At 38.8% G+C, this 21,505-nt stretch overlaps 2 protein-coding genes and 4 non-coding genes across 6 annotated transcripts in view; 5 read left to right on the top strand and 1 right to left on the bottom strand.

Annotated features, from left to right (window-relative positions):
• ccdc3b (coiled-coil domain containing 3b) overlaps positions 1–2,844 on the bottom strand; it is an 18,925-nt gene extending 16,081 nt beyond the window's left edge. Inside the window, exons 1-2 of the mRNA XM_046076601.1 lie at positions 2,800–2,844; positions 2,289–2,431 (exon numbers count right to left, since the gene is read on the bottom strand). The gene's annotated coding sequence lies outside the window, so the exon portion shown is untranslated. The remainder of the gene's footprint in view (positions 1–2,288; positions 2,432–2,799) is intronic.
• Positions 222–294, top strand: trnar-acg. The gene has a single exon. It is a non-coding gene; the product is annotated as a tRNA-Arg (tRNA).
• On the top strand, positions 846–918 carry trnar-acg. The gene has a single exon. It is a non-coding gene; the product is annotated as a tRNA-Arg (tRNA).
• Positions 1,485–1,557, top strand: trnar-acg. The gene has a single exon. It is a non-coding gene; the product is annotated as a tRNA-Arg (tRNA).
• A 339-nt stretch (positions 2,845–3,183) lies between the features above and the next one.
• Positions 3,184–3,256, top strand: trnar-acg. Its single transcript has one exon. It is a non-coding gene; the product is annotated as a tRNA-Arg (tRNA).
• A 5,208-nt stretch (positions 3,257–8,464) lies between these two features.
• On the top strand, positions 8,465–20,441 carry vamp3 (vesicle-associated membrane protein 3 (cellubrevin)). The gene is made up of 5 exons (XM_046028891.1): positions 8,465–8,611; positions 16,323–16,401; positions 17,577–17,735; positions 18,084–18,135; positions 18,354–20,441. Coding segments are annotated over exons 1-5 (309 nt in total). The 5' UTR covers positions 8,465–8,609; the 3' UTR covers positions 18,371–20,441.
• Positions 20,442–21,505: the final 1,064 nt, after the last annotated feature.

Raw genomic sequence — 21,505 nt, 5'->3', positions numbered from 1 at the left:
CCCTCTAGTGACAATATGTAGTGAGACAAGGCCGGTAGTTGAGATAGTACTTGACTTCCCTTCAGAGATATTTTCCTGGTTTAAAGTTTTAAAATAGGCTTTTCCGGTGGCACACTGCAGGCGCATTAGTTTCAGCTGGCGCTCAGGTAAGGTAGATAGATATTGAGTCGAGTCAAAGCCGGCCGACACAGAGTTAAACAGATCACGTGGTATGTGTTGTGGGGCCAGTGGCGCAATGGATAACGCGTCTGACTACGGATCAGAAGATTCTAGGTTCGACTCCTGGCTGGCTCGACTTTTCAACATTGTTATTATGCAACAACTTTGGTGTCACATAAGGAACCCTCCATTGAAGTGAATAAATACCGGAAATGATTTCCGTGTCTGTTTAGTAATGGGGTACGAGTTTCTAACCCCACTCTAAAACAACATTAGGATTAGATTGATTTTATTGATCCCACACTGGGGAAATGTACTTGTTACAGCAGAATCCAGATACAACACAACAGATATGAAAAACATACATTTATTAAAAATAATAATATAATACAAAAGCCGTCTTGGAGTCTCAGTAAACAGTAAGAGACTGAGGTTAGAATTAAAATTTGGGAAAGATCGGTGGCGCCCTCTAGTGACAATATGTAGTGAGACAAGGCCGGTAGTTGAGATAGTACTTGACTTCCCTTCAGAGATATTTTCCTGGTTTAAAGTTTTAAAATAGGCTTTTCCGGTGGCACACTGCAGGCGCATTAGTTTCAGCTGGCGCTCAGGTAAGGTAGATAGATATTGAGTCGAGTCAAAGCCGGCCGACACAGAGTTAAACAGATCACGTGGTATGTGTTGTGGGGCCAGTGGCGCAATGGATAACGCGTCTGACTACGGATCAGAAGATTCTAGGTTCGACTCCTGGCTGGCTCGACTTTTCAACATTGTTATTATGCAACAACTTTGGTGTCACATAAGGAACCCTCCATTGAAGTGAATAAATACCGGAAATGATTTCCGTGTCTGTTTAGTAATGGGGTACGAGTTTCTAACCCCACTCTAAAACAACATTAGGATTAGATTGATTTTATTGATCCCACACTGGGGAAATGTACTTGTTACAGCAGAATCCAGATACAACACAACAGATATGAAAAACATACATTTATTAAAAATAATAATATAATACAAAAGCCGTCTTGGAGTCTCAGTAAACAGTAAGAGACTGAGGTTAGAATTAAAATTTGGGAAAGATCGGTGGCGCCCTCTAGTGACAATATGTAGTGAGACAAGGCCGGTAGTTGAGATAGTACTTGACTTCCCTTCAGAGATATTTTCCTGGTTTAAAGTTTTAAAATAGGTTTTTCCGGTGGCGCTCAGGTAAGATAGATAGATATTGATTGATCAACTCACAGAAAACACCTTCGAGTCAAAACCATAGACTGTATATTCAAAACCGGCCAACATACAGTTAAACAGATCACGTGGTATTTGTTGTGGGGCCAGTGGCGCAATGGATAACGCGTCTGACTACGGATCAGAAGATTCTAGGTTCGACTCCTGGCTGGCTCGACTTTTCATCATTGTTGTTTACAGACACTGACGTTAATAAATGATTTCTCTGTGTCTGTATGTTCATGAGGTACGAGGATCTTACCTCTCTCTAAAGCAACATTAAGATAAGATAAACTTTATTGATCCCACACTGGAGAAATTCAGTTCACAACAGATAAAAACACATTTAATAAAAATAGAACAGAAAATGACAACATATAAGAGAAATAGAAAACTAAGAATAAGAGATATGTGTAAACTAAAGTATGAACTACTTTACATACAGATCAGGCTGCACAGGTTGCAGCAGGAGGTAGTTGCACGGTGTGGAAATAAATATAATTGCACAGGACAAAATATATACAGCAGTATAGTTCAGATAAAGATAAGGCTATATACAGTACAGGTAATAAACATACAGTAGCACTGTGTTGGAGACTGCTCCCGGGTCTGATTTGTTATTTTGACTTGGACCGGTGGCATTAAGAGCAGTAGGAGGTGATCATTTTTCCCCCTCGATTATCTGTCTCATGTACTACTGTCAGGATATAGTGACAGTTTTAGCCAATATGACAAAAAGTTATTTTTTAAAAGATTTCCCTACTGCTGCTTTAATGATGCATTACTAAATTGTTATGCAGGATCTTCTAGGAATTGCTCTTATACAACTGTCTTGTGTGATGTTGTGTTCATTCTTTACGTAGTGTATGTAACTTACAGCCTGATTAGGACATGTTTTGACCTCTAACCTTAATGAGTGCAGAACAGAGACCCCATTCCTGGAAGTCGGAAGTATCTGACTGGAGGTTCGGAGCTGGGGTCCAAGGCTGGGATCAGATCCAGCAGGTCTCCCACTGTGTTCAGGAACTGGACGGGCAAACAGGGACAGCAGCTTTGTAAAGGACACCAGATCAACAGCTTGTCAGCATATTCAAATGAACAGTTATGCCTCTATAGTGAGACAGCCACAAATCCAAACACGTGTTTTACAAAACAATTAATAAACTATGAACTTTCTCAAACTTTTTTTTAGCTAACTGAATCCAAATAAATAATGAAAAACATACTTCCACAAACTGTGGAATATGTCATTTCTATCTGGTACTAAGAATGAGGTAACATAAGCGTTATTGCCAAGTAACCATTACCACCACAGCCTGCTAGCATTCTGGCCTGCTAGAATGAACCACATATTTTAAATAACTGAGCTTCATATTATATTGTTAAAAATTCGAGAGAGTAAAGTGGCAGTGAACTTACCAAAAACACACCAAAAGATGTCAAAATTGTGGATTAACATACTGCCTTCAGTTCTGGGAGGGGCGGCATCTGGCGCAATGCTTGTTAGTTTTACCGATTGTGATTGGTCAAATCGTGGAAGGCGCAACGAAAGGTGATTGGTTTTCAAAATCGAAGTAGTGCTGCAAGGGGATTTATTTCCCTCAGTCTTGACTGTCAGGATCGTTTTCTCAGAGGCGCAGTTAGATCCTGTCTCTTAGCGAAACACTAGAATGACACTATAACAAACTATCTGTGCCCCCTGAGCTTTTGTAGAGTAATGACTGCAATCAGACTGTACCACTGAGAAAACCTTCCTGAGAGTCAAAAATTAGGGAAAACGTTACTTTCAAGACGTAAGACGGAGGGCCAGTGGCGCAATGGATAACGCGTCTGACTACGGATCAGAAGATTCTAGGTTCGACTCCTGGCTGGCTCGACTTTTTCGCAGAGCATCAAGAGCTCTGCTTAATACTTACGGTAAGTAACGTATATTATCAATGAGGGATCAAATCTGGTTATAATTTAGGGTGACCAGATGAGAATGGGTAAAATTCGGGACGGGCGTCGTGGCCACCGGTATATTGAATGTCAATGAACACACGTGAAAATCAAAACACAACGCTAAAATTAATTAGTTTTGTTCATGAAATCACCTGTCTGTCAAAAACACAACTGTGGATTTAGGTAAATCATGATCTTTTACCTAATTTTTATATTTATTTTATTCATGTCATCAGTGCAGTGTCACATCTGTCTGTGCAACGCTGCCTGAAGCTACACTTTCCCCGTCCTCGCGACTGTAAATTCCACTAACCAAAAGAAAACAAAAAGGGGAAAAGAGCACGATGAGTGTTACTTTGTGGCTATAACAAGGCTGTTGACACAATGTACAGATAACCCGCAACCCCTGCTGGAGCAAGAGAACTATACAACGATCAGTATTTAATGTTTAATTAGGCTATAATAAAACTCTTAGGTCTAATTTTCGGGACAAACCGGAAAGGGGTCGGGACAACTGCTCGTAAATCGGGACTGTCCCGGATTTTTCGGGACGTCTGGTCACCCTATTATAATTAATAAAATTAAAATAGAAACGTTGTCCTTCGCAGCGTAAGCAACCAAACCTATGCACTTACAGCCAAATGAAAACACTGTGTCATTCAGTGATTCATGTGTTTTACTAATAGGCCTAATTACAGGCAATGAAATTATAATTATCTCATCAACACATGTATCATATTAAGTTATCATGGCATGTGAGATATTAGTACTTGATCTAGCTACATAATTTGGCTCACTAAGCTGAACAGGAATTGGACTTTCATCATATAAGTTTGAATACCTTCAGTAGACGTCACTCTAGTGGGTGGCTGTACAAAAACCATGACAACAACGCATCCTGCGCAAGCACTCATAGTACATTTGAGATAAAACAAATACACTTCTAGGTGGCAGCAACATCAAGCATCACGGCCTTAATTACTTGAGCGTTACGGTACAGTCTCCATTTTAAAGATTCATAGATGCCAGTCCTTACAAATGCTGTTACGTCCATCCATACAGGCTAGCGGGGGCTTGAGCCAATCCCAGCTGACATGTACATGTATGTACATTGATATAAAACCAGAGTCAAATTCCTTGTATCATGTGTACACATACCTGGCCAATAAGAGTGATTCTGATTTGCAGAACCTTTAACACATTTACAGGCACTGAGTACAGATTTGACCTGAGGCCCTTTGGATAATTATTTAATTAAAATTAAAATAATTTCTTTGTTTAAAGTTGCAGTATTTGAACACCACAATCTAAACTTGAATGTTGCAGTGCCAGTTTGAGTTGTTGTCTGTTGTTTGGAGGCCCTGTCAGTGAGCCATAGTGATCATAGCCCATCATCATATGTAATATAAAGCATAAAACCCAGAAGGTTTCTACATTTTAGACCTTTAACGTTTTTCCAAACCTAAAGCTATTCTTTAGAATTTGCACTTTCCAAACACAGAAACATTTTTCTCAACTCTCTCCATGGTTTCTATAAGGCCTTCAAAACCCAGTGCTGGTAGTTCACATGCCTGTAGACCCCTTGGGAATGATACTGGGACAGTGGTGGGCGTGGGGATTACTCAGGTGACAAACAAAAAGTGCCAGGATCTGTAAGGGGGCACAACACTCAAGTGTGTGAGCGTCTGCACGAGGACATGGCTGCAACACTGCTGACTGTGATGCTCATCATCCCCTACATCTGCGAAGGAGGTGAGATGCTTTTATGACACAGCATGGCTGATGTTTCAACCTTTCAGCTATTATCTGGGAAATTAATGCATCTTGTGTCACCTATTTATGTGATAGCACTGCTGAGGAAATCGACGGCAACGGACTTTCTTCAAAAAATAAGAGAAAAGAGTTCATCAGAGTGTTTCCCAGGTGGCTGCAGCACTGAGGTCAGCGAGGCAGGAGAACTAATAGAAGTGGATGTAGGATATGTAAGTTCTTTGTGAGTTATACATTATTTCACATGTGATGCCAATAGAGGATTCCCTCTATAGCAAACAAGTACCTGAAAGTAGATTTTACAAATGTTCTTTAACTCCATAAACCAACAGCTGTTGTTGTGTAGATGTATAACTGTCATTCTGAAAAACAAGGGAATGGTCATTCTTATTTTCAAGATTCAAAACCTGGAATTGCTACACTTATAATATATATTATCATCATTTTGAACCAGGTAGTCAGAGTAGTAGTGCTAAAAGGAAGCATCATCAGCCTCTTTTTTCTTTATACTAAAACAAATACACATTTGAAACCACAAGTGGGAGTATTCTGAATGTATTTCGACTGAATTCCCCTCTGCAAGTGTAAATGTCAGCAACAACAGACGCGAGACAACGGGAAGGTTTCAAGTAAAAGTGGGCCATCAGTCTGTTTGGGCAGCTGGGTCACTGCACAGAGGGAGATTCTATCCTAAACATGGTGAATAAAGACCCCGTCCAGAACCCCGACTCAGGAGTTGAGAAGCACTCCTCTGTTCGACAGGGATAAGGTGTAACTCAATCAAGCAAGTCACTGAGGCGTTTACCATTACTGTGTTCTTACCAGGCTTGCAATCTGAAGACAGAGTGGAGGCAGGCCATTAGCGTCGACTTTGTTACTTAGTGCACCTGCTGCAAAGATCAGGTGACCAGCATGAAAGCCAGTAGAGAGGTGGAATGTGACCAACTAGGATTTCTGTCATGTTTTAGGACATTTAGGTACATGATGTCTCTTTGTTTTGCATAAAGCCATGCCACAAACCTTTTTTAAGAGAGAACTTTGCTGAGAATCACACTTCATGGATACTATTAGCAATCAGAGCCTATATTGTTGTGTATTATGTACCAAGTTTTGAATACTTATTTGTAGGAGGAGAGCTCCAGCCTGCTGCATAACGGAGGTGCTGCTCAGAAGGAAAGAAACTATGTAAGTTTGGTATTGAATCATAACTTCATTATGTTGTTTTTAAATAAATGAAAGTCCCATTACACTAGAAATTATTAATAAAATATAAATTAAGCCACAACAACAAAGCCTATAAAAAAACGTTTGTCTTGTAGCAGAGCCCTGGAGGTGAGTCTGTGGTGGATGAAGGATCTGGGATGTAACCAAGAGGGAGAGCACAAGACGACAATGCTGCTGTCAACCAGCAATACATTATAAATATAAAGTATAATCACCAAGATGAACCTTTTAACAAAGGATTCATACAATTAAGATGATTTGTTTCAAGGATTCATTTGCATGCAGAATTTACTTTCCTTTATGTTAAACATTAAAATAATGTTGGTGAAGAACATGTTATGTTGTATTTGTTACCTCCAGTTGTTATTGATTTAACTTCATACTGTTATTTGTCACAACTCAGTAACTGTGACTTGTTACTGAGTTGGAAAGAGATAAAAGTATCGGCAGCCTGTATGTTAGAAAATACAAATAACAATATCATGTAAACACTGTTCCAATATACCAATCATTCTAATTTTATGAGTTTAAAAAGTACACCAATGGTAGTTTACTTTTATAGTATACTATAGCTAACATATATATATATATATATATATATATATATATATATTTTACCTACCATGAAGATTATGTACACATATTAAGTGCAAACTAACCATTCTCTACACGAACATTGTAATAAATGTATATGATATGCATGTATGTTCATTTTGTAGTACATGGCATATACAGACGGATGACAAATAGTGAGTGTAAAACTATTGTAGTATCATGTATCTAAGATGATGGTCCACCATGAGCCACCTGAACAGCTTCAGTGCTCTTTCAAAGTGGAGGGACGGATGTACACCATTCTTCCAAAAGACATTCCCTCATTTGGTGTTTTCATGATATTCAAGCTTGCTTTTAATTGGTTACCTTGTGATACACGTTTATCCACTCACCTATACACAATCTGATATATGACAGGATTATTTGCTTTACTGAATAAAGATGAATGTCAGACAAAGTAGCTGTCACCAAAGGGTCATACCGGCTACTCTTCAATGTTGCCATCAGGTGCTCCAAAACACACAGCTCATAACACATTTGAATCATTTTGTAATTACCTGCTAATCCTATACAGCATAGAAAAGCTATCATTTAGCTCTTGGAAGTTTAACATTTCAGAGGGTTGTAAAGAAGCCTGTGTATAGTCCTCTGCAATTTGGACCTATTTGTCTTGTATGCTTTGTTATTGTTATTGTGTTTATATAATTAGTTGCAATCAGTCCGTCTACTTGTTAAAACAATCCAGGGAATAAGTACTGGCTCAGTTAACACACTGAATAATCACTTTAGTAGAAAAAAACTCACTGACTGAGAAGAAAAACAGCACAGCTCGTGCCTGGGCCTGTAGCCTGTAGCATTTAATTCATTTGTGAACTGTAGTTTCTATTGATAATTTAGTTGTATCAACAAAGACCAGTTTCGTGCTCCAAGTATTTCACATATAAAGAACTAAATCTGCAGATATTACTTTTGTCCATATGGACAACTTCAAATATTTTATTGATTTGAAGATGTGAAATACATCTGATCCCAGACTTTGCTGGTCCCGTTCTCCTCGCATATCTACTGGACAGTGACCAATGAATGAAGGGTGTAAATACACAAATCTGAGGCGTACTTTTCTATATTAAGGATTAACGTAAAATCTTGCCATATTTTCAAGTATGGGCTGCCTTGTTATAATCTTATAATCTAATAGTGTGCGTTTATATTTTATGCCAAAAAGCTATAAGGGATACGGCCTCTTTAATGTTGCCTTCAAGTGCTAATCTTTAACTCAAACGTTTACATTCTAAGTAATAAATACGAGCTTTCTAATTTAAAAGCAAAATGTACCACATCATATGACACGGTTTTTGGATGATGTGTTATTTCGGTAATCAAGTAGCACAGATTCACTTTGTGCATTATTACACAGTGAATAAGGAATAATGCAAAGAGAAAAACATGGCTTTAAATTTAGGGTTTTATATTAATTGTGATAAAAGATAGTCTGTGCACTACATAATCTTAATGCCAATTAGCATTGTATATCTAGTAGAAAACAAAACGTCCGCATTCTGGTGTTACTTAGTACATTCATTATCTTTCGTTTGCATAAGTCTCAAGTTTCCCGTTTTCCGATAACACCGGAAAGCAGCATAACAACCGACGGCAGTAACTGTTACGACTTGACACTTTAGCTTTAGCTTACAGACAAGAAAGAGCGGTGGTGTCGTTCAAAGAAATTTCCTTTCACAATGTAAGTATATTATGTTTCTAACAAAAGTCTTTAAAAATCACTCTGTCGAACTTTTCTAACATATAGCGGTCTTCCGGGTAGTTAGGTGAAACAGGATCACAGGAAAAAATGCAACGCCCAAAACTTTGCTACTACTAGCATGCAACAAGTGCTAGGACGTTAGTGGTCGAGATTTAAGCTAAGCTAACTTAGCTGTCGCAGCGATACATTAGAGCTGTGTAACTTTGCCTAACGCAAACTATGTCAGCGTACATTTGCTGGTTAGGTAGACAGTTAAAAGAAAACATACACGACAGGCTTGTGAAACGTCCACAGCCGCGTAGATATTAATCTGGGACAATGAGGTTTATGCTACGTTTTTTTTTGTCTAACGTAACGTTAATGGTCACAAGCGAGCCTCCCCGGATCCTGGTTTTTGGTTTGGTTGACCTAGCAACTAACTTAACGTTACCTAAGTTAAGTGTCTAACAATCAAGCTGAAAACAGTAATTAGTTCAGCTAATCGGTAGTGGTAAATATTGCAACTGTAATTGGAAACGACTAGTAGTAGTAACGTCAATTTTAAAACAGGAAATGGATTGATGGCGAACTTATCTATTGTTTGTAGTCAATAATTAAATAGATAAGATCATAATTAAAACGGTCTAAGCATGACGAGTGATGTTTTATTTTTTATTGAACTTTGGTCACACGCGTTACAATTGGAATTTAGCGGTAGCCAGATCTTATTGTATTCCTATTCCCATTAACCTCCCCCTTCATCCTGATGTTCAGTGGACAGACCACTGAATTGGCTACAACCCCTGCTGCTCTACTTAACACCCACAGTCTGTCTTAATAGAATAAATGTAGCTAGTTCAAAAAGTGCAAACTAAGAGCCTCGATGTTCCAAAGTTATTTTGCATAGTAATTGTTAGGCTCAGTTCATCATATAGGGGTGGTGGTGGCGCAGTTGATGTGACACACCAATGTGTTCCTGAGCAAGATGCATATGTGTGTGTGTGTGTGTATGTGTGTATATATATATATATGAATTGTAAGTTGCTTTGGATAAAAGCGTCTGCCAAATGAATGATTAATAACATGATTTCTTTGCGAAGTCACGTTTGACATTGCTCCGCCTTAGGTGATATGGTTCATTATGATGCACATGATAGTCACAGTACACTTTACATGACACATGACCTAATTTTGTTCGCTTTTCAATATCTGCAGCAGAGAAACTGCCAGGATAGACAAATAGCCTTTTGTGCTACTAAAATTCTGAATGTCTGATGTGTGAAAGGTCAAGAGAAGATGTGGTCACTCATAAAGAATAGAAATTCTACAGAAAGTCAGATTTGATTAAAAAAAACATACAAGCTGCAGGGCTACATTTAAATATCTACATGGTGACATTGCAGCATAAACAAATTATTAGGTGTGTTTACATAAACAGGCAGGTAGTTACTGACTGATTAGTTGATTGACAGAAAGTTAACAGTTTTCAGACTTGGTTAATAATTTAAAGTCATTTATTGTGTAACGAGAGCATAAATCCACAGTTTTAAGTTTCTTAAATGGGATTTTTGTTAGTGTTCAAAGAGAATAAACTGAATATCTTTGGGTTTTGGACTGTTGCTCGGACAAATTAACAGATTTTGAGATGTTGCCCAGAGTTTTTCCTGACTCAAAATGAGGCAGAGGTGGTACCACGCTGATCCTGTGAACACACGCTGACGCCGGGCATATGTACCTTCAACTGGATCAAGAAAACACTTTTTACAAGCAACATATTTTAAGAGATATAATAATTGTATGATTGAAGAAAATTACTATTATCACGTGCATCAAGCAGTCCCGGTAATATTTGAGACTGAGGTCATGACCTGAAGTGCTGATATACTGAATGCCGTCTAAAACAATTTGATTCTGCTGGCAAAGTATTAGTTACGCAAATGTAGGTCTCCTCCTGTTTTTGAAGCATTTAAATATGTATTAAAAAGTAATTGTATTTGAAGTAATGCCCTCCCATACCTTTTTTACAATACACTTTTTTGAACACTATCATTTTTATAGCGTATTTTGTTTATTTTACTTACTAATTCAAATTGTTTGCTTTTATCAATATATGTGGCAGTCATGTTCTTAGATATAGGGATGGTAATGAACTAGGGTTGAGCGATATAATAGAAAAACGTCTATCGTTTACAATTACGCTCTATCGTTTATTCCGTTGTGTCGCAAATTCCAGACTTTACCGTAGTTATTTCCACGAGGGGACGGCGCTTCAGTGTAACTTAAATCAAGAGACAGCTGTGCGTGGGTCGCTGGTGTGTGTGTGGCATTGAACATTATGTCACGGCAGTTGTGTGTGGCGTCGCTGTGACGACCAGCTACATTGAGGGGTACTATCTCTGGGTACTATCTGCAATGGAAAACGGAGCACGGCCAAGTCGAGTTGAGCTGGTACTGGTAATGGAAACGGCAATTGTATGATGAAAACAGCCAGTTTGCAGGGTATTCCCTAATTTCATTGTCCTACTTGCGCTAATGCAAATGTATGTTGACCCATGTGAGTTCATTTTTCCAGAGCCGATGCTGCCTAAACGATGTTAGTGCTATGCTGTGTTATTGGTGAATTGAATGAAGACAGTTTGCTAACCAACAACTAGCTAAAGTTACATTACTTGCTGTGTCTTTGTTTACTCTATATCATGGTATTTGTCATAGAGTTGGATTTCTGAATCTGAATCCAGAATCACATATCCACGTGTATTATGCAGTAAAATATCACAAGTTACTGCTGGAAATTCCAACAGGAAATCATGATACATTGAATATACAAAAAATCTTCTATATCGGGATTTGTATCTTTATTGGGATATGAAATGACCTATATCGGGATATGAGATTTTAGTCATATTGTACAGCCTTATTATGACCTAATATGTTGTAGAGATCTCTACAAAACTTTTGTATTCAATAAAGTGGGAAATATATATTAAAACACCCAACGGCAGGAAAAGGCGGATTTGCTGCAGTCCAGCCAAACACTTGGTAGCGTCTTTGCGCTGTGTTTATACAGGGTCACCACATCAGAATAATGCCGCTATTGCAGTTAACGTCTGACAGAAATCCACCAAGTGCAATGCTCGAAAATGGTGTTTACCACAAAGACACCAGAGTTTTGTTGAGAGCTGAAGGCAGAATGAAATTTGACGGAGGCTGGCGCCTTGTAAATCTCTATGCAGGAAAAACACTGGTCGTGCTATTTCCTGACATTCTATAGATCAAACAATTTATCTAAAAATTTTGTAGATTCATCAATAATACAATTATTCAGCTGTTGCAGTCCTAATGGTTAGATGTATGATGTTTAACATTTAATGTTTTCTACTTGCCCAAGTGCCTAGTAAGTCAGAGGTCTGCTTGGCCATGTTATGTTTTCTCTGATCCAGCTGGAAAAAGAGACTGTTGGTTTATTTTTATTTTTTTGAATTAATAATAAAATCCAGTTACAGAGCTGCATTGTACATCAGGATTATTGACATATCGATGCTAAGCCAAAACCCTAGTGGTGTGCTCCCTGATATGTGGTATGTTTCTCTAGTTTGGCTTCTTGATAGTTTTTCTAGCCAAAGTAAGGCTTGGAGTTGTAAATTCACTGGGATTTTGGAGAGAGTGGAGGAAGTAGGACTTGGCTTGAAAATACGGAAACGTGACAGTTGCTGCTGCTGCACTATTCTTCCTCATCTGTCTGTACCCAGTGACTATTATGTCTCGAGTACGTTATGACCTGGCTCAAAAGGCCACAACAAAAACAAGTTTAATATACAGTATGTCTATCAGCACATTTTATTCCCATTGGTGTAATCTGGAAACTAAGAAGGGTCCTCTCTTTGTAATACCAGGAGAAATCTTTAGGTCTGTGTAATTTAGGCGATTATTTGATTTGTCAGGCTCGTGTGAGAGTTTGTGCGCGGCAGATCTAGTCTGCATTTAAATGTTAAGAGATCAATTTGCCCTGCTTACCTTCATGTTCTTTGGCCCATTTTTAGCTCTCGCTTTTGTTCCATACTTTGATTTAGGGCTGAACGATTAATTGCATTTGCAATAGGGCTGGACGATATGGCCAAAAATGTTATCACGATAAAAAGTTTCATATCTTTCGATATCTATAATTATCACAATAATGACAACAGTGGATCACTTAACAGATCTGAGGTAGAACACTCAAAACATTTATGATAAAATCTTTGCCAACAAATATGCATGAGTAAAATCAAGTAAAAGCTTTTTTCAGTCCCTTTTTCTCAACAAAATAAACATCTGAATAAAAAAAATTAAGTCCTAATTCGTGTATGATTTAAGTGAATAAAATAAAACACTTATTGAATATTTATTGAACATTTGTTATATTGTTATTGAAAAAAATTATAATGCGATAATTATTGTTTTTGTTTTATTGTCCAGCCCTAATTTGCGATATTATTGCGATGTAATACAACAAGATTTTCTAATCGCAAAGGCTCTGGTCACATGACACCCAAGAGTAAAGCTGTCTGCAGACGAAGTTGGCGTTTCGTCTGCACGTTATGCTGTACCTTGCCTTCTTGTTGTACAGTGGCCTTCATGGCTTGACAGAAGCTGACACTACATAAACTTTAGTGTCATACAGGGAATGAAAGTAGCACCCGCCACCCACGGGTAACTTGGTGGTGGTGAAATCGTCGGGCCATCCGCGGCTTTGACTGACAGGAAAAATGCACAACAGAAAGACAGTTTAGGAAGGTAAGCGTATTGTGGCGATCAATGCCTGCGTCACACACACAGCCACCAGTCAGTTCAGGAAATATCTGTGAAACGGTGTTTCAAACCAAACTCACAAGTCCGAAAGAGGCCCAGTCTGTCCCGAGTTACTGCCGGTGCGCTGCTGACCAGCATCGGAAGCTGCGGGGTGGGGAACTCCGGTGTTGTCGGAGAATTTCGAAGCTTGTCTATTAAACACGAGAGGCGTCACTTGGTTTAATTTTCGTTGGCCAACTTTTGAATTGAACCTCAAACTGAGTATTTTTTGTTTGCTATTTGGGATACAGAAAGATGGACTCCTGAGATATGATCTATTGTGTTGGTCATACTACACACTGATTTACTGCTTGTCCATTTTGAATAATACAGAAGGTAAAGAGCTTAAAAATAATCCCATATTAAATCACAATATTGGTTAAAAAAAATCACAGATTATTTTCCAAAATCATTCAGCCCTACTTTGATTTAATATGAATCTGATATTTTGAATTGCATGCAATGAGAATGTGTTTATCTGCCACTTTACTTGACAGCTTTGTTTGTCACAAGGGATGTTTTGTGGGTTTTGTTTTAGTATATATGGGTGTGCCTGCTTGCAGTGTACAATAACATAAAAATAATATAGTGATTCATCTACAGCTCTCCTGGCTGTCTTTTAATTTGGGCATAGGTTGAGTATTTGCTGTAAACTGAGTTATAATAACCCTGTATAATCCCTACAGTTTGGTGTAAATGCCTCCAACCCATCCTCCCAGTTTCACTTAGCTATTGTCTTTCACAAGACAAGTATGGACAATGCAGAGCAATGTGGTCTCAAGTCAGAGGGGGCAGTAGGTAAACACTGTAAAAATGCCTACAGGAACAAGGAATATATGTCAAATCTAGAAATTCAAAATCAATAAATCCTGCAGCGACTCTTAGGGCATCCTATATCGCCATACAGGGTAATCTTGCTTTGAATCCTCATTCTCACATTATCCATCCTCAGAGCTCATTAGATTGTTCTTGGAATCATATTTCAGTCACCATACAGACATGAACATTACATTGTAAGTAGGGGTGAGAAAGATTGAAGAGGGTTAGCATCTGGTTCTGTCACTAATTAGGGCTGTAATGGTCATGAACGGTGACCAAAACGGCGACACAAAAGTCCACGGTCTCGTGTCGCGGTTCCAAGAGATCGAACCGCAACACACCCGCTCCCCCATTTATTGTGGCCAGTCTAAGGTACACCTGTGCAGTAACCATGCTGTCTGATCAGCATCTTGAAATGCCACACCAGTGAGGTGGATGGATTATCTCGGCAAAGGAGAAGTGTTTACTAACACAGATTGACGTATTTGAGAGAAATAGGTCTTTTGTATACATGGAGAAAGTCCTAGATCTTTGAGTTCAGCCCATGATGATGGGCAAAAATAAAAGTGCTGCGTTTATAATTTTGTTCAGTGTAATTACCCGTCTTGTGGCGAGTAGCCTTCCAACATTTGGCCGGCAAACGGCAAATCCACCCGCTTTTGGCGGGGGTTAATTTCCATCCCTGTTGTACACAACTTAAGTCAAGATTTTTTTTAGCAGCTATTGCTTGTTTAACACCATAGACTGTATATAAGAAATGGACGTAGTCATCGTGATGTCACACGTTGTTTTTGTGGACTGCGGTTTTGAAGCCTCGATGCCATGCCGCCATGTTGAGTTTTTGCAACCAGCGGCACCGAACGTGACCATATTTGGACGAGGCGGTTGAGCTAACGGCCATGTGCAGCGCTAGCTAGCTTAGCTAGATGTCTGTAATTCACGTTAACTGTCATTTTAACAGGGCTGATAACTTTGTCTAGCAAACAACAGTCTTAAAACTAAATGTATTCACCAGAGAAAGTGAAAATCCAACTCTTAATAAGCTTTTTCAACGGTGCTGGTTAAATTTACACAGTGCCGTGGGTACGAATCGCCTCTAGCCCGATTGACAGGTCGCCATGGTAATGACTTTTCAATCATAGATAATCCCGCCCTGAAACATACTCTGCTTTATGGTCTATTTTTAAAAAAATGGGACCATTATATACTAGGGGTGGGAATCACCAGAGGCCCCACGATACAATATTATCACGATATTTATGTTGCGATTCGATTTTATTGCGATTTTAAATATATTGCAATTTATTACCTTTTTCCAACTTCCAATTAGGTCCCTAAAGTCAAACTTTGTCAACATCTGTTTATCTAAAAAGATACATTTCTCTGTTTGTTCATATCACTTTTTCAGTCTTCTATATGGTCCTGTTAAGTTTTCTAGTGGCCTAAAAAGAAATAGACTTCATTATTCTAGTACCAAAAAATTAAAAGTCCCATCTGCAATTTATATAATAAAATATCGATACAGTATTGCCATGGCAAAGATTTTTTAATTTTTTTTCCCCCACCCCTACTAAATGAACATCATTTTGTATTGAAGAAGACAAGAAACAAGCGATTGAGACCATAAACTCATCAGGAAAGTGTTTACTGAGGTAATTATTCGGGTGAGAAGTAGGGTCATTTTACCATTATTTCTAATGGAGCCAGACTTCTTTTTGCAACCAGAAGAGTCGTCCCCTGCTGGCCGTCCAATAGAAAGCAGGTTTCTTCTGCATTCACATCAGATCGCTGACCAGAAGCTTCCCGCTTGTTTAACACAGTTGTACTGCATGCATGACCCATAACATGGTTACTGCTCACTTTGCAAAGAGAGTGATGTAGCGTACTCGATAATGTCGACTCACACATCATTAAAACAACAATTAAGATAATACTGCAGATGATATATATCACACACCCCTAATGTTACGGAAAATATAAATATATCAATGTTATCGTGAATATACTTTTTTCTAAAATCTCACGGAAGGCTAATATCTACACTTAATTTTCTCCGTTTCACCAGGTCAGCTGTCAATCCAGAAGGTTCTGGCGCAGCGTCAGGCAACAGACGCTTGCAGCAGACGCAAGCCCAGGTTGATGAGGTATGATATGTATCTGATTACTGGCTGACAAGGTCGAGTTAAAGCCCCAAACCTATATTTTCACACTGGTTGACGTTGATAATTTCAGAAAATACATTTATAACCATCACAAATGATGAATGCCTTACTATTATGAACAAAAGAAGGCTTCCACGTAAGAGACCATTTAACTCTGCCCCATGTCTAAGTCACGTGTTGGTTTAGGAAGTCAGCGGACTCTTATAATTCTTCGTTTTCAAATCATGCAAATTTAGTCAGGGCGTGTTTATTTGTACAACTTCTTCACCTTCCAGTTCAGGTTACTACCTTTCCCCTCCCTCTCTCTTCAGTCGATCTGTGACTCCGTTCTTCCTTGACGTCGGTCTCAAGCAGAGACTTACATAAACCTTGGCGGCAGTGTCATAAATCACCATAATGTGGAATCAGTAGCTCTCAAATGCTCTAACTCCACAGAGAACATTCAACCAAAGCCATATCATCTCCACTTTTTATAAATTATATTCAAAACTATGTCATTGAGGCCAAGAGGAAAAAGTGGCTGCCAGGTTTTACTCCTGTGCTTTTGCTCTTAATTCCCCTTTACTGTTCTCCCTTTTTCTTTCTCAGTTGTGGCCTCCCTGATATTAGCCCCTCCCACACACAACCTTTGCTTTTCATACAAAGCCTCCAATTGGCTGTCAGAAGTTTATATAATCACTGTCTCCATGGTTATGTAATGCCTGCGTGGACCAACACACTCCTCTCCACCCTGCCGCTCTGTCTGAGGGTAGGGGCAGTAGTGGGGTTTGTGGATCAGTGGAACATATGGGTTATGTGTATTTGGTGGTAAAGCGTTGTAAGCACATACATGTCTGCCTGATTTTAGGTGAACTGTGTTAATGTTTTGTTACATTGTAAGGTGTTATCTCTCTGATTGGTTGTTTTGTTATGTAACATTATTAGTGGTTACTACTTAAAGCATTGATGTCGTCATTCTGTAAAGTGCATTGGTGTGTTTCCAATCTTTTTCTCTGCGCTCTATTATTATAAAAGAACTAATTAAGGCAGCATTTGGTTGATCTTCAATGAGGTCTAGTCGGGATTACCCAACATTTAAGATCCAGTACACCAATGGACAGACATTTTAAAAAGTACTGACATTAAACCACATGTTTTGTTTTTGTGTGTGTGAGTAGGTGGTGGATATAATGCGCGTTAATGTAGACAAAGTACTGGAACGTGACCAGAAGCTGTCTGAACTGGATGACAGAGCAGACGCACTGCAGGCTGGAGCCTCCCAGTTTGAGACCAGTGCTGCTAAGCTGAAAAGGAAGTACTGGTGGAAGAACTGCAAGGTGCCTAAACACAGTTTTGTCCAAAAAACACACTCCTTTTACCTCCACTGTAAATGAAAAAACTCTAACTGATCTAACATGAACTCCTTACTAGAAGTCTCTAGGCTGGAAGTGGTCTGAATTATATTGATTTTTCATGTACACCCAATGAGTAGTTTAATTTTAGCAGCATCAAAGATAAATAGTTAGACTATACCCCACACAGAATATACATGTACCTTGTACAAACATGCAAAAAATGATATTCTTAAACAAAAAGAATAAGTCTTAGAAATGATCAGACTTTTCTGTCAATAGACAATCAATGTGTGTGGCTCTGAATTTGCTGCGCATTTTTACCCCTTGCAGATGTGGGCTATCCTGATAGCTGTCATATTGATCATCATCGTCATCATTATTAGTGAGTATCAAGCTTGTGGCTAGAGGAGTTTGTTATCAACAGGGTTTATTGTTGTAGTTTGTGTTACTTCCAATGATCAATGGGTGACTGCTCATAGCCCTTAACAGAAAGTGTAACCATCTGTATATAATGACTTGACAGAGATTTCTGTTTGATCTGGGTTGTTGATTTTGATATACGTTTTTCATCTAAAAAGTTCCTACTTACTCCATTTGCAGTTTGGAATTACTCGTAAAACCGCAACAAGAGGAGGAGGAGTGGAGGAAACGATGAAGAAGAGGAGAGAAGGAGCAACCATGCACAGTTAATGTCTCGGAGGAAGACGTGACGGGATTACTGGCTACTGAGCTCCATAACATTGTTCCCCTTGTCTTCATTCTTTGTCCTGGTTTGACGTGTGTGTGTGTGTGTGTGTGTGTGTGTGTGTGTTTTCACGTGTGCCTGAGTAAAGGATTGTGATAATACCAGAGTTCTTACCCTGCATTACTACACCATACCAGACATCACTAAACTTCTGTTAGAGTGCCATGCCATTTCCCAAATAAAACAGACGCATACATGCAGAAAACGGTTGTTCATTAAACTCCAACTCATCTATAACCTCTAAAAAAAGTAAAAATGAATCATCTTCAACTGTTTCACAAAGCACAATCTCTCTCACACATACACACACACACTCCAAACTCAGGACTTGAAGTGAAGAATATTGTTGTAAACTCTCCTCAACTGATATTTACTGTTTTTTATATTTTATAAATAGCCATTGATTTTGTGTGCCAGGCTAAGAAAAGTGCCTTTGAAGATATGCTGTTCTGTTTTAGTTTAGATTGTAACCATAACCCAGCCAACCCATTGAAGTGATGCCCCTTTCCATGTACAGTACACATTTGTACTTAAAGTGCCAATATTTATATTTTTCTGGTCTATCATTATCATGATCATGAATTGTTAAAGTTAACCATGGAATGACGGGATCCAATGCCTTATTCTATTTATGCGCATGGTAGAGTGCTAATTGAGTTCTCTGTTTAAGACATTTGATTATTTGATTGATTAATCAGGAATTTCATTGATACCCCTGCCCCCAAAAAACAGAAAGCTAACCAGCAACACACAGTTGACCCACCTTATCATACCGTGTCTATGTGCATCTTCTTTTCAAGTAGATCTTAGAGTAAAAGCTAGTGTGGGCTTGTGTTAAGAGAAGTGCCTATATGCCAAGACAAACCGCCTCACAGCTAGGCAAGGCTAGAGAAACTGACGCGTTTTTAAAAAGAACATTAAAAAAAAGTGCTACACTGGGTTAAAAGTGGTGAACAGTCTCAATGATGTGCCAGAAAGTTTGTGAAATATTCAAGTGCAAAAAAGTAAGAAAATAGTTGTAGTGGACAGATGCCTTTTTATAGGTTTCTCCAATGGAGAACAGCCAAAGTATAGCCACGCCTTATTGATCATATATATATATATATATATATATACACACACACACACCATCCAGTAAAGGAGTTGTGCCTTCTGAATGCTCTCACTGTCCAAACAAATACTCTGCTGCTTGCTAATTCAGCTGAACGTAATAACCTTTAATGAAGTCTTCTGTTCAGTCACACTGGCATTTATCCCAGCTGATCAATGCGAAGTGCTTCTCACGTGTGATATTTTATTTTTATTCTAACTATAGCTTTTTTGCTATCTATTATATGTAGTACTAACCTTTAGGGAGACTTTATAGATTTTTTTTGTGTAGGTGTTCATGGCTGTTGAGCACCATGCATGTTTGAGTGTAGAAGAAAACTTTGTTGGGTAATGACAGTGTGATTATATATCCCGTTCCAACACCGGATGATTGCATTCCCTGCTGTTGCTTCCATCCTGTTAAAATAAATGTGTTTTAATGAGAAATAATTTGGAATTACTTTGTACATTAATTTCACTGTCTGGAATTGTATTACTGCAAGTACAGCTGTGACTGGTGTATTTTTCAGTAGTGTTCATCCTTCGCAATGCATGTACAATACTATGGTGATTGAAATGAACACTAACACAAGTGTTGGCTGTTAGACATTATTATAATATATAGCCATATTGTAGCCACTAAGGACAAGACTATTTTCAAAGGCTTACGAAAATGCTTTTACCAGCCAAATCACATATGTACTGAATTGTCATCATCCTCTCCCGTCTACATCAGAAATCTCAGACCCAGTAACGTCCAAGCCTTGCTCATGTCTAACTACTTGGGAATTTATTTGAAAATAAGTGCCATTCTACCTATGCCTTTTGCTTGAATAAAACAGATGTAACTTAAATTGCAAAGCTTCATCTGATTTCCCCCCCCTCATCCTTGACAGAATAAATGTGAATGTTTACTCTTCTCAAAAGCAACTGAGGGAGCTCTTGGTCCTGGTCCAGCCTCAGATAGTTGTCTGTTTACCAATTACCAACACCACCAGTTTACCTCAGTAGCCTTCGACCAGTTTATTAATCTGCCTCATGAGACCCAGCCCCAACAAATGTACAACAGGAAAGTCTCCTGCCATGTATTCTTGCATCAATGTAAAATTCCTGCACTCAGGGATGGATTGACCCTCTAGGTGGACCCTGAGCAACAATGAATTAGTCAAAGGTTCCTTTTAGTGTTTGATCGCCGTTTTGAGTAAAGTGGGCCCCAACTGACCCCATATTGCAATCTAATCACCACAAGCACCACATGGTGCACCTGGAGCCTTTGGCCCACCTGAGGGTGCGGGACCCTGGGGCACTTGTCTGCTTTGTCCAGTTAGTAATCCAGCCTTGCCTGCTCTATTACTATGTATGTCAGACATAACAGACATCACTGTATGAAAAACGACTTTTAGTATGTTCTTAAAGACCAGATTTTAAAACGTTTTTCAATCAATCCCCTTACAGTTTGGCTTATAAAATGTCAGAAAATAGTGAAAAATGTCACAATTTCTGAGCATCCAAAGGGACATCTTCAAATTGTTTTTTTGTCTGACCAATGGTCTGAAGATATTGAGTTAACTATCACAAGCCAAGGTTTACCAGCGGATATTCACATTTGAGAAGCCGGAAACAAGTAAGGGTTTGGCATGCTTGCTTTAAAAATGACTGAAACTAGTAATCGATTATCAAAGCAGTTCATTATGACTATCTCCTTGTGATTCTAACCATTTGATTCAACAAAATCATATTGCTAAAATGTAAAAGACATAACAACAATTCAAGAAACAAGTAACATCTGGATCAAGATGTTTGCGTTGTGTCAGATACATCGACCCTGCTCATTCATTCAGCAGCAGGGTGGATGCAGTGGGCTTGCAACGAGCGGCGCTTGCGCAGTCTGCACCGGGGTTGTTGTCTCTCTGTTGTG

This window comes from Micropterus dolomieu, linkage group LG18, assembly GCF_021292245.1.
Source record: "Micropterus dolomieu isolate WLL.071019.BEF.003 ecotype Adirondacks linkage group LG18, ASM2129224v1, whole genome shotgun sequence".
NCBI lineage: Eukaryota > Metazoa > Chordata > Actinopteri > Centrarchiformes > Centrarchidae > Micropterus > Micropterus dolomieu.
This window is presented reverse-complemented; position numbering and strand designations above follow the sequence as displayed.